This window comes from Ascaphus truei, chromosome 14 (genome assembly GCF_040206685.1).
Source record: "Ascaphus truei isolate aAscTru1 chromosome 14, aAscTru1.hap1, whole genome shotgun sequence".
NCBI classification, from domain to species: Eukaryota; Metazoa; Chordata; class Amphibia; order Anura; family Ascaphidae; genus Ascaphus; species Ascaphus truei.
Window position 1 is genome coordinate 27,806,115 of NC_134496.1, and position 26,126 is coordinate 27,832,240.

The following is a 26,126-nucleotide window of genomic DNA, read 5'->3' on the forward strand; positions in this document are numbered from 1 at the left end:
CAACCTACAACTGTATTGGATTATTAAATAACAGAACGGAATCCAGTTTAATTCACATTAGGTCTCATGAGGAAATAACAATTCTTCAGTACGTATTTTCCTGTGCGCCTCAGCAGCTGTAATGCTGATATATTTAGCCCTTGCAGAGCCTGTGGTAAGCAGGGTGTTTCCTAAACACAATTAGCCGATCATATGACTGCATCTCTGCTCTGGTGGCTCGCGAACACTAGTCCTGATGGCATTTAATAAACCGTTAGCGAATTAAAAACAAAAAGGGAGGAAAGGGAGGAAAGGGGGGGGAGAGAGAAAAAATGCCATCTTCAAGTCGGAGCCGTGATTGAAGAGGACATATTCCCTTTCCGAAGACACACCGTTTAACTCGTGGAATGACATCCTGCTTCGACCAACGTAAACCTCGCTGCGTTTCCCGCGGCAGAGCCGGAGCGATTTTACGCCTGCCTGCGTTAAGTGTCACCAGTGTCTTCGAGAATCCAGTGTTAGAATATTTGGGGACAGGCAGCTGAGAGTGTTTTAGCTGGACTGTGTCTTCTTTTTTTTTTATGCTGGGTTTATTTTCCATTACATCTTTGTTCCTTCATTTCCCCCGGGCGTTCCCAGGCAGTGGGTATCTTGCAGCGTTACTCAAAGCATTAATTCGATTCTGCGTTAAAGGTGAGATACCCCTTTCCCTATAAGAGCAATGCTGCAGGATTCATCTGGTTTCTGCAAGCCCGACATGGCAGGGAGGATCAATGCCTTCTCGGTTTCTTGTCTTCTGCCTGCTGTGCTTTGAATCCATTAAACGCTGCCTAGTATTTCAACCGGGAGTACTGTTTGCTAATACTCTGCCTGCCATATGATGCTTCAGTGACGGCCGTTCAATGCTTCTTCGCTCATCACATTTATAAACTAAATTTTGCTCGTCATCGTAGGCTAAAAAAAAAACACAGCACTGAAAAAATATCTAGAAGGCAAACCGTAACCATCTTTTGTTTTTTAATTCTTTCGATTTACCCGGCTAAATAATGTATGCTGTATTGTTTAATTAATGTGAATATCAAATTAAAGCGCTTGAAAACTAATATGTTTGCCGTGCAGGTAGGAGGGACAGATATATCTATTTTTAACTCTTGCGTAGCCTGCCTTGTGTGTGCAGCAGCCGTAATGAACCGGTTTGACGTCCAGGGGAGGTGAGAACTGGGAGGTGAGAACTGGCCTTTGCAGTGGGTCAGTTCAGTCCTGCAATCCGTCACGCAATGCAGCCGATCTTTGAGATGCAGGAGGAAGAAATCCCGGACATGGATTGTTCTTGTTACCACGATCCAGTCCCAGATGACAAATCCATTTCTCATTAATACGATCCATTTTGAGCTGCTTTTTTCAGCTGGTTTCGACCAACGACAGCTCCCCAGCATCACGGAGCAAGAACAAGAGTCGGAGGGTTTTTATGTTTCCTCAGACTGCGCCAAACGCAGGAAGATTGATTGTACATGCTACGTAAACACACGATGTAATGGTTCGTACAGGTAGGTTGAACGTGCATGTTATTATATCCTTATTTTATATATAAATACGGAACGCCAACTACGCACGGAGCGGTTTACACTGAAAACACGACAGCTAGTAGAACACGCAGGAGATATCTGATACGATGCAATAACATAAACAGTGGGATATTGCTATATACAAGCGATTGTATTGCATGCATAATCCCCCTTATATGGGGTTTCGATTTTAACGAAGAACGCCCTGCCTTTTCTACATAGTGGAACAAATATTATATTTATACAAATAGACATATTTTTTTATTTTATTTTTTTAAACGACCTCAGCGTCGCACATCTGTTTTGACGCCGATGTTTCTTGCGTGCAAGGATTCATTGTGTTAAACGTGTTTTAATGCACAGGACCAGGGTGGATAGCGGGATAACAATATGCATTAACTGTTCACTGCTCTCAAATCTGGATTTGGGATTGCTTTGTAAAAAAAAGGCATATTAAATACAGTCACACTTTTTTTTCCGTTTTTTAATCTACTTTCGTGCTTTAAAACATTAATAAAGGAAAACCTATTTCCTTTTCCTCCGTCCGTGGTACCGCCACAAACCTTATTATTTCTGTGGTCAAAATTGCTGTAGTGCCAATCGGGGCATCGCCGCACAGAAACCATCATGGAAGTCAGCGGGATTTTCCGTGCGATAGTGCCCCAATCGCGGTTTAACCCCCAATGTGTTCAAGCCGAAAAATATGCTCTAAGGCCTTTTTCGACCGTAACCCTTACGCTGCCGGATTGCAATAGCTGCGGAGGTCTACAGGCTTTATTCTACATGCAATGAAACAGCCTTTTTTGGACGACAACTCCCATAGACTTCAATGGGGGATTTCCGTTCGAAAATGATCCACATGCCCGCTTTGGCGTATGTACAATTTACTCCCTAAAACGTCAGAATTGGGCTGAACTAAAATGTATTTAATATATATATATATAGATATATATATACTAGTTTTTTTAAGAAAGCTCATGACCTGTAAGAGTGGGACCTAGTTAGTGCATGTCTAAAACTAAATATTAGTGAGACTGCCTACAAGTGAGAGATTACTGGGCCGCTCCAGCATCCACAGGGGTTAATATTCAGCAAGATGCAGAATGGTTTTGATGCCATTTAAAGCAGTAAGGTTATAAGAACGTGTTTTAACCTCCCCCGTATTTCTGCAGTCTGTGTAGCAAAGCTCCCTTCTGAATTCTGCGTTCCTGATCTCCGGGCCTAGCACTGTTTCTGTGGCAACAAGATTTCGCTAAATGGGTTTTAACGCCAGGAAGGAAATAGTATTTCACAAACATTTTCCACGTAGCTAACGTGTTCGAAAAACAGTAATTAATTTTCTCTAGTGGGTTCGGGACGATTGAATATTTATTTTACAGCAGATAAAGCTATTTGCTGTGTATATGTGTATGTATATATATATATATATATATATATATATATATATATATATATATATATATATATATATATATATATATATATATATTTGTCTTTTGTCGTGACTGGATGTCGCACATAAGGGATATTGTGTTAACCCTTTCACTGTCGTGGCGGCCTGCAACGCAAAACTAAAGGGTTATATAGTTTGGCAAAACTCCAAAAATATTCTCCTGATTCAGAGCGTGATTGGATATCATATATCTTTATATATCACAAATGCATACAAATACTGAAAGGTAGATGTGAGTATTCGGGCAAGCTGGTTAGTGTGATGACGTCGGTGCTAAAACAGATTTAAAAAAAAAAAAATCTCCATTAATAAATATTCCCATTTATCTGCGAGCCAGCGAAATTGTTTATAACCCGCAGGAGAAGGATAACAGGTTTCGGTGTTGGAGAGGCAGTATAGTCTCTTTGTACGTGTGTCGTGTGAGATGCAAAGGGGACGAGGATGGGGTACTCTGCTGAGGCGGCCATTTTGTCTCTTTAGCACCTGCTTTAAAATGGCTGTCAGCAAACACAAGCATATAGTAAAGATGCCCGCAGTAGCGTATAAGAGCTGGAGAAAATTATTGGAAGCTCAGACACTTTAGGGCAAGTCACTTTATCAAGCTTTGCTTAAAAAAAAATATGTATGTATATATATATATATATATATATATATAATATATATATATATATATATATATATATATATATATATATATATAATATATATATATATATATATATATATATATATATACAGTATATAAAATTGTAAGCTCAGTGGTGCAGAGACAAAAATCCTATGTGATACAGAAGAGAAAAACAAATGAATATTAATACATGTTGCGTGTGAATCTGGTTTGTAGAAAGCCTTCCTGCTTTTGCTTCCGTTCACTGTCACTTGCTTTTCATATTAACCCTTCTTCTGCCAGAGGGGCCAGTAACGCATTGCCAAGCTGCTAAGGTTGTATTTAGGATTTTCAAGCCCTGTAACTGTACCTATTTTTGTCCCGTTTCTATAAAAATCAAGTGTATGTATTGCAACTATAACTGCCCGTGTCTGGGTGCTGTGGAGCGTTCCCCTGCCTGCTTCCCATTGGTCGAAGCTCAAACCTTCAGTTCATTACAGTAGCCGAACGATCGATGACTGATTGGATAAATGATCAGCGTGTTATAGGGAGGTCACCACAACTACTATTTTACGTATATATCACTATATACAAAAAGTACCAAAAATATAAGAGTTTTATTCATTTAAAAAACAGAAGATCTTTTTACTGTATATAGTAAACCTCATGGGTTACGGAACCTTAATGAGAGGCTTGTAGTAAGTGTAACTAAATTGTACTGATTTTCATAGCCCAATGCTGGGGGGTCTGGGTATGTTAAATATATTAGATATAAAACATAAACAACATTAACAGTAGGTAGGGGGGAAGGGTGGGAATCTTGATCCAGTATTCTTCTCAGGTGAGTGAGATACCCTTGCCTCTCCCTTTTATTTATATCCCCAAATTCCCTCCCAAACTTGACTCCTCACTGCATACCCACTCCTTGGCTTAGCCAATGATTTGACCCTGCCCCTTTGCCCAGCAACAGAACCTCAACCAATCCCTAAACCCTGTCTCTGTGACTTCCTGCAACTTTTCCCGCCCAAATTCCCTAGCTACCCACTAACCAATCACCATTCAGAACATGTTAACAAGGTCAATCAGGGGTCATCCCCAGTCACATGTTGCCCTTCGGCTATTTGCCTCTGGAGCTTTTATTATATAAGTTGCCAAAATGTATTATTTTCACAGAATGGCTGTTATAAATAATATCAATGTAAGCACATTTCTTTAGAAACAACATTCACATTACCCATTTTGAGGATCCCTAAAATAATTCCCAGGGATTTCGCAATATATATATATATAGCCCCTGTTATAGAGGAGTTATACGTGAAAAAGAACAATACCGGTAATAACATAATAATTATCGGCCATCGCAGAAGAATTCTGAGTTTTACCTTTAATTGAAAGGCGACGTTGGGAAGAACAGGAATGTCACCTCAAATTAATACACATTGCACTACATCCACAAAGCTCCAGAAAATTAGGGCTCATAACGGGACGTTACCTAAATTAGGACTGGATATTATTTTCCCTGAGGTTAACATGTATCCTCAAAACTAATTAAATGCAAAAACAACTTCCCAACTGCATCTCATTAGCATAGGGTTATTGTCACGTTATTGTAGCGTAATGCTGTGTTATCTTCCAATAACGTCATGTTACATAGTAGTTGCATGTTAAGTATGTATTAGGCCGCGCTTAGAGTGCTGGTGACGCGACCGATGACGTCACCTGTCTCCGTTTCGCCACCAGCAAAAGTTATAATTAGATTTTCAGCGACTGTCGCCAGTGACGTCATGAAAGGGGGCGGGCCGCGGTCTCTGATTGGTTTAGAGACAGTCACATGTAGAGAATGGCTCTAAAAAATCAAATAGACCCGGCTTAAAATTTTGTTGCTGCTCCGTCGCTGTCGCGCTTGCTATAAGCGCTTGCGACGGAGTCAATGTATTTGATTCGGAGCGACGTCGTGTCGCCGTCGCGGGCACTATAAGCGCAGCCTTAGTGGTTCTCCGATTCAGACCTTGATATAGGGCTTTAGCTTAAGTTGAGAAAGAAAATATATGAAAATAACGCTATGTTATATAAATCCTACTTAATTGTGGTGTTACACCCATCCAGACCAGGCCACTCCCTAGGTTATGTAACCCCCTCCCAACCCCCCCCCCCCCAAAAAAAAAGCCCCACCCCCCAAAAAAAATGCTTCCCCCCCCTCCCCGGTATCTCCTGCTCAGGTTTAGCTGCCCCATCACATGGGCAATAGGAAGTAGTGACGTCATTAAAGGCTTTAAACCTGAGCAGGAGATACCAGCACCCCCTAAGGAGATAAGTATCTCAGGAAGCAGGGGGTCCCTGGAGCCGAAATTAATGCAGTTCAGCTCCGGAGACCCCCTTATTGAATCCTACATATATTCAAAAATAAATTAAGTTTAAAAAAAAGGAAAGCAGCAGTGCTACTACATTTTCCCTCTTTCCGCCCCCTGAGACCTGCCAAGGGATGGTCCTGATCCAGACCCCATCAATCTCTATTTCAGTGTCTAGATGTAAGTAACAGCAAGTTTACGAATAACCTAATTAACATAACGTTGTCTCTGCGTTAGCCCTAAGCCCTAGACTTTAGTGGATATGCTGCGATGTTGTGATAACCCCTCATTTACATATCATTTGCATGTCATTATCACTAACGTCTGTTATAATTAACTCTATGCTCTTTACGGGAGAAAACATGGCTTCCCGTTACGTTTTTGTCCTTTTTGAAGATAAACTGTTACCGTGACGGTAAGTTAGGAAACGCCACGTTAAGTGACAAAACGGAGCATTGTGGGTCTGGGTTTGTCCTGGGACAAAATGACAGTCGGATGCAAAATGGAAGCTCCATAGATCTCCTTCCCCGTTTGTATTTTTCACAGTTAGATCCGGGAGTGGGGGATGGAACGGAGGGAGGTCCACGGGAGTGGGGGAGGGAGGTCCACGGAGGTGAACCGAAACATTTTCAGCTCTCGAGACCCTCTGGTTCCTAAGATACTTACCAGTGAAAGTGCTGGGTTAATATTTCCGCCTGGTGAAAAAAAAATGGCAGACAAAGCTCACGGGCCTGCGGTCCATCTGGAAGCTGCAATGTCAGCAATGGTGGCAACTTCCTAAGGGATGATGGCATTAGCCATGTTGTTTTCTCCATGACGGAGCACCGGTGCTTGAAAAGTTAACTATTTTAACAACCCGGGGGTTCTCTGTAGTGGAGTTCATCTCTGGAGGACCCCCTCCACCCCCCAGTTCTGTGTAAACAAACAAAAAATGTTTTACATTTTTGGTGGTATTGCTGCTTCAGTGTCTACATACAGTAGTAACCGAATGCTTTGTGGTATTTATACAATGTTCCCCTAATCGCTTTTATGATAAGACTGTTTGTAAACTGTTTAAAGGATTAGTGTGCCTACCACTTGTTTACTTACACCCCACCTAACAAACTGTGACGACACAGTTTTGTGGAATTAAATTTGTTCACAGCTTTATTGTTTTAACAATACTTGAAAATAACTGTCGGCCATAATCTTAGTCATTTGTCATCCCTAGTCTCGGTATCTTCCGACGTGGGGCCCTTCTCCAACCGCCCTAATCTACCGTCTACCGGGAGAGACACTCGACCGCCACCGGGAGAATATTCTCAACCGCCACGTCATCTGCTCACCCTAGGTCCCCCTATCATGGCCGCCTGAGCCTACCCGCATAGGATAGAGCCCAGCTACCTAAGATTGGTGCCAGGGGTACAGCGTCCAACCGCCTGCATCGGCGCCTCCAGCCCGCACGATCTTTTAAGGGGGACCGTCACCTGGGGCCCATCCGCATCGGGTGGAGCCCCATTTCGGGTCTGGCACTGAAGCGGTTAAAGCAGCTCCCCCTCCCCTGGGGTATTTTTTTTTTTTTTTTTAACACCCCCCATTTTTTTACATGTATGGAAAGGAGGAGGTCCCCGTAGCTACACCGTGCTATTATCAGCGCCGGGGACCCCCTTGTTCCCCAGGTACTTTCCGGTAAAAGCATGTCCCCTCCATGGGAAGCAAAATGGTGGTTTAAATCTCCCGCGTCATGCGAGCGAACAGAAATCACGTCATCCGTCATGCAGGGGATTTAAATACCAGGAAGTACCGGCGGTACCTTTCCCAGTAAGTTTCGCGGGAGCCAGGGCGTCCCCAGAGATAAAAATAACATTTTATAAATCCACAGCATGAAAATCACTGCAGTTTTTAAAAATATATATTTAGTGCTATTTATTTGCCCCGTTTCTTTTACTTTGGTGCAACAGAAATATCACTAAAACAAATAGAGCAGTGATTCAATCAGGGATCTGTGAGATGTCTCTAAGAGGTCCCCCCCAAAAAAATCTGTAAGGGGGTATCCTAAACTCCTAAGTAATCAATCTTATTGCTGACTCTTCAGATTATTGCTAACAAAACGGTGTGACCGATCGCAGGCAGTATAGCGGGTTCCTGAGCCTGGGGAGTGGGGGGTGGTCTGCGCACTTAGTGAAGCCCCAAACTGCACCGGCTTGGCGTAGGTGGTATAACTGTCAATTACAGCCAGGACCTTCCAAACTCGCTCCCACAGTGCGTTGCACCCACAGCAGCAATGCATTGTGGGGCGTGACTTTGGATGACAGTGTAAAAAAGGTTATGAACCTTTGGGCTGGGGAACCGACTGCAGCAAAACTTAAACCTTGTGTTCTGAGAAATGCTGCTTAGGAAGTGGGCCTGTGAATTGTGATTTCTGCATCAATGTCCAAAGTAAGGAAAGTTCAAGGTAACTCTTGAAGTTCTGGCAACACAACAACTGTGTGAGCCGCCCTTGGCCTCCCTCACTCTCACCCTCCCTATAACAACAACACCCACTCCTTCCTCGCTGTCCTGGGACGCCTGTCTCCTCCGCCACCTCCTATCCACAATCCACAATTTGTCTAAGCAAGTCAGCCACTGTGTGTTGTACGGAATACGCTATATATCCGGCACATGACATCATACTGGTGACATCATAATGAGTGGCAGAGATGTTGCACAGCTGAACCTTTGTACTGAAACATACCTAAGCCATATATATATATATATATTTGATATACGAAGCTATGGGCAAAACATATCAAACCCCCTCTACGCCCTTCCTTTTGCCAAGTTTGGTGGCTCTAGGATTAAGCTTGTGGACTTGTATTGGAAAGACAAACAAACAAACTTTCGGAATTATAGTATATATATATATATATATATATATACAGCTCAACCCCCTTATAACGCTGTGCTTGGGGTCCAAAGAATCACATCACGTTATAAGCGGATCGCGGTAGAAATAATGTACAATTGTATGCATTGTACAATAAAGTATTTAAGATACCAATAATCGTGTTGTAAAGTATTCATACATACGAAAATTGGGAGCCACGCTTGCATCGCATTATTAGCGGATTCGCGTTGTAAAGGATCGCGTTATAACGGGGTTGAGCTGTATATAGAAATAAAATGAAAAACGAATAGACGATACCGTTCTGTGGTTGACGAAATGCTTTTATTTGTGCGAGCTTTCCAGATACACTGATCTCTACTTCTGGCGGTTACATGGTATCGTCTATTCGATTTTGATTATTAAGCTCGGCTAACATACATACGTACACATATACATACATATACACACACAGTTTCCGGGGATGAAATTATGACTAATCTGTGTTTCTAAGGGGTAATTAATAATTGACACCTTTTTAGTAGCTCTTCCTTTAACTGAAGCATCAAACCAAGTTGAAATAGTTGCATTTCCATCCTGTATCTCTAAGTGTCAAAGTGTCAGGGTAATTTGCTTCTATTTTGCCCTGTGTGTAAATTGGGGGGTGTTAAGGAAAAATGAAACAGCATATTCTACCAGGATGCATCTGATTCTGTATCTCTGTCCATCATTTTCTTCCACCTTTTACTTCAAGTCAAGAAGCAACAATCGGGGACATTTAAGATTTGGAAAGCTCTGTACATGTGAAGAAGAGACCTGTGAGGTTTGGAAATCTCTGTACACACTATAATATGATGTGTATGTCTTACAAGGATAATACCACTTAGCCAAGAAAAAATATATAGTTTCTAACAACAAATAGAATCAGATTTTAAGTAAATATTTGGCTGTTCTGTCAATCAAGTGCTTTCGATTAGGAGAGGACAGGGGAGGTCAGTTTAGAGGAACATATATTAACATAGAGAAGATGTTTGAGCAGAGTAATCTCTGCGGCGGTGGCGGCATCTCCCCCTGCAAATCCCGTCAACATGGCTGCGCGACATCAAATGGCATCGCGTTGCCATGACAACATGACGCTACGTGATGTCGTGGCATCACGTGATGCCCAGTTGCCATGGCAATGGGACGCTACGGGGCATCCTGCAACATCACGTGATGCCAACTTGACGCTGCGTGATGCTGTGACATCACGTTGTCATGGCAATGTGTGCTATTTGAAGTTGCGGAGCCATGCTGACTGCAGGGGGAAGATGGTGCCGGGGAGAGAGAGGATGCCTGGGGGGGGAAAGAGAGAGAGAGAGGAAGTCGGGGGAGAGAGGATGCCAGGGGAGAAAGGATGCCAGGGGGGTGGGGGGAAGAGAGGATGACAGGGGAGAAAGGATGCCAGGGGGGTGGGGGGAAGAGAGGATGACAGGGGAGAAAGGATGCCAGGGGGGTGGGGGGAAGAGAGGATACCGGGGGAGAGAGTATGCCGGGGGGGAGAGGATACATGGGGAGAGAGGATGCCGAGGAGGGGGGAGAGAGGATGCCTTTTGAGAGGATGTCGGGGGAGAAAGGATGTCGGTGGGGGGGGGGGGAGAGAGGATGCCGGGGGAGAGAGGATGCGTGGGGAGAGAGGATGCCGAGGAGGAGGAGGGGAGAGAGGATGCCGGGGGGCAGGGGGAGTGGTGAGAGGATGCAGGGGGGGTGAGAGGATGCCGGGGGGAGAGAGAGAATGCCGGTGGGGGAGGGGAGAGTATATATTTATGTGTTATATTTATTGTGTTTACCATTTTGCATTATTATTCAATATTTTCACCAAGTACGTTTTTATTTCAAACAAACTTTTATTCATTTTTTTTTTGTTTCAATCTTTTTTATTGTTTTTTTGTATAACATAACAAGTTGCATATACATATTTATCGTAGGTACCGTCCTTATACATCCGTATGTTCCTTGCCTTGCTCTTTTGGTGAATTACATTACATCAGACTCTCTTTACTTATAGCCTTATGTTTTACAGTCAGATTCATTTACATTTTACAGTTTAGCTTTTCTTGGACCCGTACTAGGTTTTCCCTTGTATCAAAGAATAGATAGAGATTAGGGATGGAAAAGGGGGGATTTAGAGGGGGGGAGAATGGGAGAGCGGAGGATTACAGCTGGGGAGAGGAGCAGGAAGAGGGGAGGGATTGGTGCGAGAGTGGGGGAGGGGGCGGCTGGGGGAAGGGAGGACTGCTTCCGACCAGAGCCAAGACCTGGACCAGATGATATTGCAATTCTGTATGGTTGTTCTTCTTCTTTTTTCTTTTTAAGTCTACGATTGGGGAGGCTCTAGGTCAGGGTCCATAATTCCCAGATTTTGTAGTGTTGTTCCAGTTTTTGGTTCAATTGGGCCGTAAGTTTTTCCAGGAGTTTGATCTCATTCACTCTCTTGATTACTGTATGTCTGGACGGCACGTTTAATTTCTTCCATGCTGCCGCTATGGAACAGCGGGCTGCTGTAAGAACAATAGAAACTAATTTTCTCATCTGTGTCGGTAACTCTTCAGTAGGCTTGGCCAACAAAAAGGTCAGAGGGTCCAGAGGAACCCTCAGCTCAGTGATTTCTTGCAACATATTCTGAACCCGTTCCCAGAACTTTTGAATCTGCGGACATGTCCACCATATATGTACCATATCTCCTCTCAGGCCACACCCCCTCCAACAGAGGTCGGATGCGCCTTGGAAGATCTGGCTCAGCCTACTTGGGGTTAGGTACCATTGAAGTAGGATTTTGTATATATTTTCTTTTGTCGTCGTACAGATTGAGGTTTTAGCTGCCGATTCCCAGATTTCCCTATCAATTTCTATATTGAGGTCTTCAGCCCATTTCAACATATAGTTGTGATTTTGGGTGGCTGTTGTCGATGCTATTCCCGTGTATATCTCCGAGATCAATCCTTTCTGGTACAAACCCTTTCTACATAGTCTCTCGAATTTTGTTAGATCTGGGAAGCTCGCTTTTTGCGATAGTGTCAGCATGAAATGCCTAATCTGTAGGTAGTTAAAGATTTGGATGTCCTTTAATTTCTGTTGCACTTCCTGGTAGGTCAGAGGTCTCCCTCTCTCCACCAGGTCGGCCACAGTTTCAATATGGAATTCCCTGAATTGCTTGGAATAATTTTTGGAGCATTCAGGGGGAAACTCGGGATTGCCGAATAGGGGGGTCGGCAAGGATGGACACGAATTCAGTGAATATTTCATTTTGTTTTTAGACCAGATTTACCATGTATACCTCATCGATCCCAACTTAAACCTTCCCACAAACTTCTCTCCCTCCAGCCCGGACCACAGGACCGATGCTAGGGAGTGAGGGCCCACGTAGAAAGACTCTATCCCCAGCCAGCACGAAATGCTTGGTCTTTGTTCCACATTACTACCTGTTTCAATTGGGCCGGATGGTAGTATTTGACAATATCTTGGACTCCCATGCCTCCGCTTGCTCTTGGGTCCATCATTATCGACCTTGCTACTCTCGGTCGCTTATCCTTCCAGATAAACTGGAATATTCTATTCGGTATATTTTTAAGTTCTGCTAACGGAATCTTTATCGGAATTGTCTGGAAGAAGTATAGGAGTCTTGGTAAAATATTCATCTTTACTGAGGCAATTCTGCCTATCCAGGATATCTGAAATGTATTCCATATCTGTAGATCTGCTTTAATTTTTTCAAATAGGGGTGGTAGTTGCTTTGATAGAGGGCCTGGTATGAGTTTGCCAACTTAATTCCCAGATGCTTAATGTGTTCAGAGCTCCATTTATACTTAAAATTAGTTAGAAGTAGCTTCATTTCATGGATTGGTAGTGTTAAATTTAAGGCTTCTGATTTGTCACTATTAATTTTATACCCTGAAATTTTGCCGAATTGGCCTAGCTGGTTTTGAAGATTGGGAAGGGTAATCACAGGGTTGGCTAATGTCAATATTATATCATCCACAAAAAGAGATATTTTGTCATTTGTCTCCCCTATCTGAATTCCCTGGATGTTTATGTCATCTCTAATTGTAGACGCTAGGGGCTCAATTGACAATGCGAAGAGGAACGGAGACAGGGGACATCACTGTCTGGTGCCCTTTTTGATTACGATGGGGTCTGAGTCTCCTCCTGGAAGTTTAACATAGGCTGTGGGCGACCTGTAGAGGGCTCTAACGCTCTCCAGGTATGGGCCCGAATATCCAAATTTTAACATTGTTTTATCTAGAAATGCCCATTTTATTCTATCAAACGCTTTTTCTGCGTCCAGACTTAAACATATATTATTTTTAAAGGCACCTAGGGTTGCCAGGTTTCAAGTATTGAACCTGTATTTGGACACTCTGTCCAGTAATAAATTAGAGGTAATACTGGACATGTGTCCGGTATTACCTCTCTGGACATAGTGAACTAAACGGCTTAGGGGGCCGCGGGATTTCCCTGAGCAGAGAGACAGCAAGGCAGCTGCTAGGGGGCTGGGCAGCTTCCTCCATGCTGATTGGCTGGGGAATGTCTGGGGGTGGGGCCAAGGAGAGGAGGAAACAGCATGGAGCAGAGAGAGGTGAGAAGGGTGTGTGTGTGTGTGTCTCAAACACGTCGCACCTTTCACCATTGTGTCCAGTATTTTTGGAGAAGCCTCCTGGCAAACCTAAACATAGCACATTCACGTATTTTGTGTCTTTGGTTCATGTTTTTGGATATATATTCATTATTTAACAGTTTGCATCTGTGTCTGATAAAGACTGAGTTACCCACAAATAACCCTGATATATGTCACTACAATTAGGTTGTTTTGATATTAGGAAGAGCTGTCAGACTCCCTCACTCCATAAGCACTTGAGCTCCACCGTGTGGTCATTAATAGTAATGCTTACGCCTAAAATAATTCTATTTACATCCTGTTACTTGGGGTCAGCAGTTTCATAGGACAAAGAGTTTGCAGAGGTAAGTGTTTTGCAGGGACAACATTTCATGGATCTTTAGACTAACTACAAAAGCCTTATTAAATTCAGCAAGGAAGATTGATCTCAAAGTAATGCTAGAGAAACTGAAGCCTATTGCTAAATGACTAATATTATTATTGATATTAATATTGTTATTATTAATCTTGCTCTGGTCCATAACTAGTCCAGTGATCTTACAAAAACAGCCCCAGACATATCACTGCTTTTGAAATGTGTTCTTGGAAACATGACCACTACAATTTCCTCATTGCAACATTTTTAATCAGCATCCTGTGTGCACCAGATTTGTGCTGTGTGTTTCTGGCAATACAAAACAAAGAGAATATCATTCAATTCTGAAATCTTATCTAGTATTATATTCCCTGCCACCGCATGGGTAATACTGTAAGTTGCACACAGATCCCCAGATCCTCTATGCTCCATTAGGCTATTTAACCTAAATTAACGTCATCTTAATAGTAACTCCTTTTCCATTAAAGTGACTAAAGTAATGTTAACCCAGTTTTACTCATTTAAATCGCGCCGTTTTTATGGACCTTGGTGATAATGAGATGCACAAGAGGCATTTACCCTAAGGCCGCGCTTATAGTGCCGGCGCCGCGACCGATGACGTCACCCGCCGTCACTGGCGAAAGTTGCACTTAGGTTTGGATCGACGTGATGTCAATGCCAGTGAGGTCACAAAGGGGGCGGGCAGAGTGCAGTAGGCGCTCTGTGATTGGTGTAGAGACAGTCACATGTGGGGCGACTGTCTCTCCCAAAATCTAATTTCAATGGCTTCAATTTTTTTTGCAGCTCCGTCTCCGTCGCGCTTACTATAAGCGCGTGCGACGGATCCAATGTATTTGTTTTGGCGCGACGTCGCATCGCCGGGCACTATCAGCGCCGCCTAACAGCGCATATCGACTAACATCTGTTAAAGTTGACGCAGGAGCTTGGTGTTACATACCGTAGTTACATAGTAGATGAGATTGAAAAAAGACATATGTCCGTGATGCTCAACCTGTGCTAAATTTAGATACTTTATCCTATAAGCGTACTTACAGTATTGATCCAGAGGAAGGCAAACATCCTTCCCAACTCATTTTGTATATCCCTGTATGCCTTTCCTTTCTAAAAAAAATAAAAAGTCCAACCTTTTTTGAACATATCTATTGTATCTGCCATCACAGTCGCCATGGATAATGAATTCCACATTGTAACTGCCCTTACTGTAAAGAACCCTTTCCTTTGTTGCTGGGGAAGTCTCCTTTCCTCCAATCTTAAGGTATGACCTGCCTCTTTTCCTATGTAAACAAATCTAATTTAGCTAGACTCTCCTCATACATCAGACTATCCAGCCGTTTATTAATTTGATGGCTCTTAGCTGCACTTTGTCTAGTTCCATAATGTATTTTCTATAGAGTGGTGCCCAAAACTGTACTCCATATTTAAGGTGTGGTCTTACTAATGTTTTATACAGTGGCATAATTATGTTTACTTCCCTTCCATCCATCCCCCATTTAATGCAAGATAAGATCTTATTTCCCTTTGCCACTATTGCCTGACATTGAGCACTATTGCTAAACCTGTTGTCTGCAAGCACTCCTAAATCCTTCTCCATCAGGGATTGACCTAATTTTGCCCCATTTAATTTGGAAGTCGCCTGTTTATTTTTGTTTCCCAAATGCAAACCCTTACATTTATCTGTGTTAAACATCATTTGCCACCTGCCCAAGTTTTCAGTCTCTCAAAGTCCTTCTGGAGAGAAATTACATTCTGCTCTGATTTTACTACCGTCCACAATTTAGTGTCATCAGCAAAGATGGAGACTTTGCTCTCTATCAAAGGAATGGAAGCAGGCACCTTTGGTGGCACAATAAACTACACCTTTAGAAAGACCGTGTGCCTGCTTCCATTCCTTTGCTCGAGTACTTCTGGGATGTCTGGACCTCCCTGGATACAGCGCACCGGCAGATAAGTACCCCCCTCCAGCACCTACCAGCGGTGTGCATGTGCTTCTACATATGACTTTGCTCTCTATGCCAGGCCTGCACAATTTGTAAAGTGAGAAGGGCTGAACTGTTCCAAGGAAAACAGATTCGGGCCGCACGGGTAAAATCATCATCATCATCATCATCATCATCATCATCATCATCATCATCATCATCATCATCATCATCATCATCATCATCATATCTCCCCCAGCACCCCTTATCATCATCATCCTCATCATCCTCATTTATCTCCCCCAGCACCCCTCATCATCCTCATATATCTCCCCTAGGCACCCTTCATCATCGTCACCCTCATATATCTCCCCCAGCACCCCTCATCATTGTCATCCTCATATATCACCCCCACCACCCCTCATCATCATCATCATCATATCTTCTCCCCCCCATATCATCATATCATCTCCCCCCACCCCCTCCACACCAGATATATGAGGATGATGATGATGATGAGGGGTGCTGGGGGAGATATGAGGATGGTCATACCAGACAGGGCCGTAGACTGCTTTCCTGGGGCTCAGGACAACAGTTTCCATTGCCCCCTCTCTCCCCCCCCCCCCCCCCCTCAGTGTCGGCGGCCTTTGCGAGACTCCCCCTCTATCTCTCACACCCCTATCTCCGGCCGCTCCTCCTTCTCTTACCGTGCACCCCAAAACTGGAACAACCTACCGGAGACTCTCACAGCCACCACCAGTTTAAGTTCTTTCAAAACTAAGGCTGTCTCACATTTTAATCTGGTCTGTAACTGTTACATACGCCCATAATATACATCTTCTCTAACTGTGCATGCAATGTCTTGTATATAATGTATACCCTGTTCATTTATGTAACTGTATTTGTAACCATGTATTATTTGTCATTTTAACTATGCCCAGGACATACTTGAAAACGAGAGGTAACTCAATGTATTACTTCCTGGTAAAACATTTTTATAAATAAATAAATCTCTCCCCCTCACCCACACACATAATACTCCCCCTCCACGCCACACGCATCCCACCCCCCTTCACCTCACATCACCCTCTCCCCCCTCTGCACTGGGACTGTCATGCTGTGCCGGATCGAGGGAGTAGCACGCCCCGAGCAGCTCGCCCCCACCCCCTGCAGCGTCATGACGTCCCGTTGTCATGGCAACGCATCGCCACGTGACGTCAGGACGCTGAAAGAGGAGACGGCAAAAGGTAAGTGCGCGTGCTTTCACTCCGACCCCGACGCCATCTTTAAACTTCTGAATCCTGCGCAGCCGCGTCAATGTCGAGGCACATTTAGAAGGTGGGGCGTCGGAGCGGCAGTTGCGGTACCTGGAGCGGCGGCAACAGCAGAAGCAAGGGAAATTGATGGAGCGGCGGGTGCGTGGGACAGGTCCTGCGCGCCCTGTCCCGGGCCGCCACTCTGTCTATGTCCCGCGTTCCTGTTACTCCTGCCGCAGTCCCGCACACATCCCCCACTCCAGCGCCATCTTTAAATGTCCTTCAACATTGACAAGTCTGTGCAGGACTTGGACATTTAAAGATGGAACCGGGGTCGGAGTACACAGCGCCACTTTTCGGTTGCTGCCACTTAACCCGGCACTGTTGTCATGTGTAAGAGACGTGTTCAGAGGTACGCAATGGAGACCGTTTAAAGTGAAACTTAAAGCTGCAGTTCAGGCAATATCCTGCATGTGTGGGTTTTTTAATAAATCAGTTCTGTAGTAAGAAAAAATACTTTTAGCATTTTCTGTTTTTAAAAAAACAACTTTGAAAGACCAATTTTCTTGTATTCTATTTTAACAAGCATTTGATAAGGCACTGCCCCTTCATGTCCTGTCACAAGCCCTGGCACACCCCTTTGTCAGCCCTGCCCTCCCTCTAGCACATGTCAGTGCAGGAGTGCTCATGAATATTCATGAGCTTCCACTGCCAGTCAAGCAGATTATAAACAAATCCCAGCTTTTAATATGTCACCAAATTTCGACCTATCAATACATGGAAAACGAATTGACCTGCAGCTATACAGTTCTTTAGCTAATTAGAGATTGCACACATAAAACTATTGAAGTAAAAAAATAAATGTAAAAAAAAACAAACAAAAAAACTGAACTGCAGCTTTAAATTAGGCTTTATTGCGCCTGTCCCTTTAACATAGCAAAAGTATTCAAAGTAAGCCAAAGAAAAACCTGCTCCGTTTTGGAGACTATCTACACATGTAGTCCAGCCCTCTCTAACTGGGTGGTTAGCTAAGCTATTTACCAGCCCCCAAATATATAAACATATATACAGATATATACAGTAACAGTCCCATAAGAAAGTCTTATCTGTATCTTTTAGCTGTAGGGGAAGTCCTCTCTGCTCTCCTTGTGTGCTATAGCAATATCAGGATCTAGGTTTAGAAATCTTCTTTCCTTTTGTCTTGCTGTCAGCCTGCAGTCTCTTTGCAGCTTAAGACTTCTGTCCTCTGGACAGTCCAGTGTCCACTAAGGAAATCCTCTGGTCTGTCTTTCCTAGGTTAGCTCCAATTGTGAGCTCAGGAAACCTTGGTTTGTCCTTCCTGGGTCAGCTCCAATTGTGAGCTCAGGAATCCTCACTTCCTGTCTCTCAGAACAGGCTTTTTCTGCTAGAGTTCTGATTAGGCAGGTAGGGTGGTTGATTGCAGGTGTGCAATTAACCAGCACACTGCTGGATTAGAGGCAAGATTCTTAACAGGGATAACATTCTGGGGTCAACTACCCTATTATTATTATAGTTGATTTGTAAAATGCTAACATATTCCGCAGTTCGGTACAATGGGGTACAGAGTGACATAAATTACATAAACAGAACATAATACAAATAAGGACAAACAAGTGCAAACAGATACAGAAGGTAATGAGGACCCTGCTCCTGTGAGTTTACAAACTAGAGGAACAATATTGGAACAACAGGTAAAGTGGCGGCTCATTGTGGGATGGAGTATGCCCAACTGGTCCGATTAAGGTTTGGGGGTATGATCATACCTTATATCATATCTAATTTCTCCCCAATACAAGCAACCTCATCCCAATACATATTCATAGAAAATTGAGCAAGACTTATTGATTTGTAACTGGTTGCGATACCTTTTAATAAGACAACAATAGAGTTCTTCATAAATGTAACATTGTGTACAGAGCGTATCAAATCTAACAGGTCTCTTATTCACATATACAGAGCTTTCCAAACCTCACAGGTCTCTTCTTTACGTGCACAGAGCTTCCAAAACCCTCAAATGTCTCTTCTTCGCATGTACAGAGCTTTCCAAACCTCACAGGGCTCTTCATGTGCCCTGAACTTTTCAAACTTCACAAGTCTCTTCTTCATGTGTACAGAGCGTCCCAAACCTCACAGGTCCCATCTTCACATGTACAGAGCTTTCCAAACATCACAGGTTTCTTCTTCGCGTGTATACAGCTTTCCAACCCTCACAGGTCTCTTTTTCACATGTACAGAGCTTTCCAAACCTGACAGGTCTCTTCTTCATGGGTACAGAGCTTACAACCCTCACAGGTCTCTTCTTCACATGTACAGAACTTTCCAAACCTCATAGGTTTCTTATTCGGGACTAACACAGTTGTTATAACTTCTGACTACATGATAGAATGTATCACATGTTGACATGCATGTGCACTCTCACTCTTTAAGATGTTGAATGACCACTTCCCTTATTTTTTCTCTTTAGGTTTCTGCTCGTAGATCAGGATGTGCAGCTCAGGAGACCTAGCGGATTGTCTTCATGGAGAGGCTCTGCTCTGCAGCCTCAATGAGCAACGCATGCAGGGATTCCTATGTGACGTCACCATAGTGGTGGAAGACACTAAATTCAAGGCCCACAGGAATATCCTGGCAGCTTCCAGTCTGTATTTCAGAAACCAATTCCTGAGCCAGGGCCATGTTCTGGAGCTTACAGATTTCAAAGCAGATACGTTCACAGAAATACTAAATTATATTTACAGCTCCAAGATTGCAGTGAAAAGAAAAGATGCCCTGACTGATATTGCAGATGCTGGGAAGAAGTTGGGAATAACCTTCTTAGAAAACATAAAAAACGCAAACCAAATTTGCAAGAGGTCGTCATCGTCAACATTCGACTGCTACTCTGAATCGGGGGAGGCGAGCCTTGCGTGTACGTACTATCGGGGCGAGAATGGTCTGAAATCGGAAGCCGTGGAGAAGAAGGGGGAAGAGCTGGCTGTGGCCAATGGGCCGAGGATCACCAACGCGTTTTCAATCTTGGAAACTGAAGTTAGCGTCTTTTCTCCGCTCGATTTGAGAGCGAGTTTTAAAAAGGCGACAGGCTCTGCAGAAGAGGCGCATGGTGGAAGCATTTGCAGGAATGGAACCTGCAGCAATGGTGAGCCCATGAATATGCTAGCTGAACACTCCTATGCGGTGTCTTCAGGGGACTCTGTGTTTGATAACGGTGGTAGACTTAATCATGTGAGGATTGAGGAAAACACAACACCTCGTTCTGTTCCTACAATACATGAAGCAAAGCCCGCTAGCAACATGCCTGTTCTAGAACCTCAATGTTTGGTTCAACAGACCATAATCCAAAACTGTAGTACCACAAGTAGTGTGAACTGCCCATCGTCCAGTGAACAAATAACCAACCCTACAGATTTCTACAGCTGTAGGGAAGATGAAAGCCACTTAACAGAGCTTCCTCCAAGTAACACACTTGCTACTAAACCCTTTCCTGACCCAGGGTTGTATCCGCATCCTAAAGAGCATCAAGAGACGTTAAATTGCAAAAACTGTGGCAAAGAGTTTGCACATGTGAAGCGTCTGCAGAGGCACGAGCAAATCTGTTTCAGGGTGGTGCACACTGAGAAAGAGGTGGTGTTACCAGAGAGTCGGTCTGGGGATGCCACTGCTGAGAAATGTTATGCTCCTTCCGACCGGATGTCTGACCACAATACTATTTTAGGTGTCGCCTCACCTGGAACAGACCACTTTGTAAAGATAGTGGATGGGAAGATATTCTACATCTGCATTGTTTGCAAGCGTAACTATGTAACCCTATCAAGCCTTCGGAGACATGCAAATGTCCACTCGTGGAGGAAAACGTACCCATGCCATTACTGTAACAAAGTGTTTGCCTTGGCCGAATATCGTACTAAACATGAAATCTGGCACACAGGGGACAGGAGGTACCAGTGCATATTCTGCCTAGAAACTTTCATGACTTACTACATACTGAAAAACCATCAGAAATCGTCCCATGGAATTGACCCGAGACTGGGAGTGGGCGCCAAAACTGCCAACCGAGGCCTCAAGTCTAGCATCTATCCGTACAAGCTCTATAGACTTCTGCCAATGAAGTGCAAGAGGACACCCTTGAAAAGCTCTGGAAACGATTCAACAGAAGACGCAGGAATACCTTACCAAAGTCATAGTGCTATTTCCACAGCCGCAATTGTACCGAATCCACTCAGCTCCCAGCCCCAGCCCTTTGCATTAGAGGGCCAGGAAAACCTATCGTGTCCTTTGGATGCATCTTCACACAGTATTCCAACCTCCACCGTAAACTGGGACTCCTGGGAGTTTGAGGTATTACCGTCTGACAGGAATATGGACATTCTGCCTGCTGGAAAACCTAATTCCCCTTTGCAAAAAGATCTGAACTCAACTCACAAAGTTTATGATCCTGTAGTTAGTTCTTTTGGCAATGAAAAACAGAATATACCCTCCGTTATTAACTGTAACAGCTCCGGACCCTCTGTGATCATGCACAGCAGTAGGGTATCATCTGTAATAACGCACGGGAACGCTGTCGCAGCAGCGAAAAATGGGATAGGATGGTATCAAGGTGGGGCCATCATCTCTCCCGAAAAAGATAGTAGTAATCAAAACACAAACCAAGAAGCTGTTGAAACAAAGTCCGTAAGAGAGGAGGACCGATCTGACATTTACAAAGCTGTAGAAGTACCGCAGGAGGTAAAGGAAATCTCTAGTCCCGTTACTTCAACAAAGAAAAACAAGAGTATTATTAAGGGAGGGAATAAAACAGAGACTTACATAGCTAAACCAGCTTTGCCTGGAACCCTCGTGAACAGCGGAATCGCTCCACTTTGTCAGATCACAGTAAAGATTGGAAGTGAGGCTATAGTGAAAAGACAGATCTCTGGATCGTCGCTGTTTTTCAGAAAAACTGGAAGACCAAGACACTCGAAGTCCAAAGGGAAGAATGTGGCATCGGATCCCGAAAAGGAGAAGAGGGAGAGGAGCTCTGTCCGCCTTCAGAAGTCGGAGGGCGTCAAGATGGAAGAGATGTGCGATGACACCAGTGATCAGGACGTGTCAGACAAGCCTTGGCGCCCATACTACAACTACAAACCCAAGAAGAAGTCTAAGCACTTCAAGAAGTTCAGAAAGCTGAAGAGAAGGAAAAAACGCGGCAGCCAGAAACCAGTCAAGGAGAATGTAAGAGAGGTGGACCCCGAGGGCGCACCTGGAGATGTAACACGTGATACTGAAGACTGCATGGAGGAAAATCTAGAGACCACTGACTTTGAATGCACTGAAACACCCATGGGAGAAGAAACAAATGCTGAAGACTGGCAGCTATCTGCTAAACCTTGTTTTTGCGAACTGTGTAAAAAATCATTTCGGAATCCATCGACCTTAAAGGTCCACATGCGTTGTCACACCGGCGAAAAGCCTTACCCATGCAATACATGTGGTAAGTGTTTCTCATTCCCCGGCAATTTACACAAACACGAACGCATACATCTGGGGGTGAAAAATTACATGTGCCAGTACTGCAGCAAGGCGTTTATGTTAAACGAAACGCTGAAAAAGCACGAAAGAATCCACACCGGGGAGAAGATATACGACTGCCAGTTCTGCCCACAGCGATTCCTCTATCCTTGCACAAAAAAGAATCACGAGCAACGGCATTTAGCGGAACGGAGCGTAAAAGGGTTTATTTGCGTCCAGTGTTCGAAAATCTGCAAGACGGCGGCAGCGCTTGGAATGCACCAAAAGAAACATTATCTCAGGAGCCTGAGGCAAAGGGAGCGGAAAGAATTTCCAGCTACGGAAAGCTGGCGGGCATTCAAGAACAAAACGTCCAAAGCGGCCGATTTAAGTAAAGCGAGAAGCACGGAGAATGTGCCTGAAATATTCCCTCCGCCCTTCGACGAGAACGAAACTCCAGTAGTGTCTCTTCACAGCGGTGTCAGAGAAACAGCCACTCGGAATGTAGAGACGGCGGGCGTTGTGCAGAATGTAGACGCCGTGCCACTCGCCGAAAACGGGTTTGTGGATTCACCATTGGAGGCTTTACATGGGAGCGTCTTGAAGGAGGTCCCGAAAAGTTGGAAGCACTGGAAATCAAGGCAATACGTTTTCGAGGACAGTTTGAACGCTGATAATTCCCCCGTTAGAGAATGCACTAAGACTTTCACGGAATTAAAGACGATGACAAGCTTCGAAAACCCTTTCGTTCCTTAAAACGCGTAAAAGGTGTTTTTTTGAAAATGGACCATGTGCAAACATTTCAAACCAAACGTCACAAGCTATTCAAAATATAGAGTGTGCAGTAATACCTTCTCAGTTAACCTCTTTGCTGCCAGAGGGCCAGTTGCTGGCTCCTCTGGCAGAGAAGGAGTTAAACACACATTAATAAGAAGGCTTTGTTAATAAATGTTTATGTCCCCTAATTGGGTAGAAAATGTACAGCCACACACCAATCCCACATAGCAAAAAATCAGCTTGAAGATGTGATAGAGAGAAAGCAGTTACCCAGATAACACCATGTGGTTTTAGTATATACAGTTTGTTAAATACTATATAATATACTATATATAATAGAAACTGTACAGAATATTATATATAGTGCATTACTTTTTAGGGTACGGCTCCCTGCAGCCAGGGATAGAAAAAGATGTCCAACTATTACTTTTGGACCACACAGAATATTTTCAAGAGAAATTATATGTCGTTACGCAGGAAATTGATCAGTGGCCGTGGTTTTCATTTTGTTGTGAAAAATTGTCTTTACTTAAAAAAATAAGGCTTGATTTAAAAAAATAAAATAAAAACCTAAATCTTTTCATTATCAAAATACTGTATGTTACGAATCCTTTGCAGGAACAGAATTATACCTTAAAAGTCAAAAAACGTGGCAGATAATTTAGACTATGCAATCAAAACTTTATTTATTTTTTGCTTTTTTTTAGAAGGGTTTGTAGCTCCGGTGAAGCAATTCCAGTGGGTGAAGACAGAGATCTAGAATTACACTATGGGGGAATTCATAATTGGAGTTACGTTTTAATAGTTTCTTCAAATATGTGTACCCATAACAGGTTACTAAGGGGGGCAGCTTCCCAATTAAGTGTGCAATAAGTTAAAGGTAAATTGTAAAAAAAAAAGTTATTGACCAATAACGTGGAACTGGTATTTCCAAAGTTCAATTTTTCATCAACGAGTTTATGAAGATATATGGTGGCAAAAAAAAAGTGCATTACAGGACAGTGCAAATGGGTTAGTTGTGGGGGGGATAAGTATATACATATATATTTATATTTATAATATAAAACGTTTTTGAAGGGTGTCAGTAGTTGTTCTGTTTAAATATTTTTCCGCTTTTTTTTTTTTTTTTTTTATCGTTCTTAAACGTTTGCATCTAAACGGCAAGAAACGCCTGCGAGAAAAATAAATGATTTGCGCTCTCTCAAAAAAAAAAAAAAAAAAAAAAAAAAACACTGGAATTTTGGGGCCTTTTTTAAAATCTTTAAAAATTGTACATTTGTAAAGACGACTGTCTCACAGAAGATCAAAATGTTCTAATAACAGTGACGTTTCAGTGGTTATGTCTTGGGGATAGAATTGTGGGTGTTTTACTGCATTCTAAAAGGAGCAATCCTACATAGCAGGTAAAAAAATGAAGTTTATTTAAACTACTCGATTCTATTTCCCTGCCCCTTATTTTTACATGGAGGGGAAGCAGAGGTCCCTGAAGCTGACATGTGCTATTTTCACCCCCTTGTGTCTGAGATTCTCACTAATAAAGGTAGTTTAAATCCCCTGCGTCATGCATGCCAGTAGGAAGCGTCAACATCATGCTCCGCGGCTTCCTATTAACACACGTGACGCGGGGGATTTAAAGCAACACCACCACCCCTCCCCAGAAGCCTATGTGAGTGTTGTTTAGACTGGAGAAACTCCATTTTAACCTCCCAGACCCTTAATATTTCAAACACCTATATCTCCGGAAGGAAGCATCAGATTTTCAAAATAAAAACAGCGTTGGAAAGGACAAGGCGAGGTATTTTGAAATTAACATCTCCAGTAACCCCCTAATTCTCATCTGCTGTATGTAAAAAAAAAGAAAAAAAAAGAGAATCTGCCCTAAGTTAAAATGTAACAAAAAAGAGAGAAAAAGAGGCAAATGCTATAAGACAAGGTTCACAGAAACTCCATAACGGGGCACTGGGGTGGGTAAAAAAAGATATATCAAATGTATTAAATATGCAATTGATGGTAAAACAAACTATAATAAAATCAATAAAAAAACATGTAAGTGGACCGTCCCCAAAGAAAAAGTCACAACAGTAATATAAATGAAAAGCTGTAAAGCACCCGAAAAAATGTCATGATAGTAGGGTGCCAAGTGACAGAAGAGCACCTCAGATAATAGTGAATGTACTAAAACCTCACTGTGATTCCTAGGGTTCAGGAGAGGTTAATGAACGACCTCTCCTGAAAAATGGGATATCTGCACAGCCAGCTGGATAGAGGGAAAAATGTACATAACCTCAAAACCAAGCGTATATATAAATACCCATCAATAGGTAACAACACGTGTGTATATTAAACCCTGGAGGGAAAACAGTAATAGTTACAGGGTCAGCTAGAATCACAGCAACAAATCACGTTCCCAGTGAAAGTATCAAACTCGGGGAAGAATGATACAATTAGTAGCTAAGTTAACATTTCTCTGAAGTTCCCAGTTTTTGCACTAGTTGGGATGGCTATTAATAAATAATGTTAAAACGTATGTTATCAGCATTTCCAGGAATGATAGAAAATACATGGCTTTCTTTTTCCTCCACGGTATAAGCTGTTAAACGTATCACTGTCATTAGTCCACGTTGTTCCTATGTGTGACACAAACCTCACATCTCTCTGTTTATTGATGTGACGTGAACCTAATTTGTATGTTCCGCGGTAGACGCCCGCGCGCAGACGTGTGGCTGACTGCCTAGGACACAGGTTTATCCGTACTATATTTTTTGTGTGCAGTTCGTTCATTTGGATCGTTGAATTTTCCTTGAACACGTTATTAGGGACGATTGGAAAAAATGAAAAATAAACAGAA

The 26,126-nt window shown here is 43.1% G+C and overlaps 1 protein-coding gene across 2 annotated transcripts; it reads left to right on the forward strand.

The window, feature by feature from the left end:
- Positions 1 to 112: 112 nt before the first annotated feature.
- Positions 113 to 26,126, forward strand: ZBTB38 (zinc finger and BTB domain containing 38). Of its 2 annotated transcripts, none has more exons than XM_075570218.1 (2): positions 113 to 1,526; positions 19,482 to 26,126. In XM_075570218.1, exon 2 carries the CDS (start codon positions 19,502 to 19,504, stop codon positions 23,255 to 23,257), a length of 3,756 nt encoding a protein of 1,251 aa, XP_075426333.1. In that variant the 5' UTR covers positions 113 to 1,526; positions 19,482 to 19,501; the 3' UTR covers positions 23,258 to 26,126. The 2 variants fall into 2 exon arrangements, with proteins under 2 accessions (XP_075426333.1, XP_075426334.1); XM_075570219.1 differs by having other exon boundaries at positions 113 to 672.

Coding starts and splice junctions, on each gene's coding strand:
- ZBTB38 (XM_075570218.1), top strand. CDS start 19,502: ATGTGCAGCTCAGGAGACCTAGCGGATTGTCTTCATGGAGAGGCTCTG.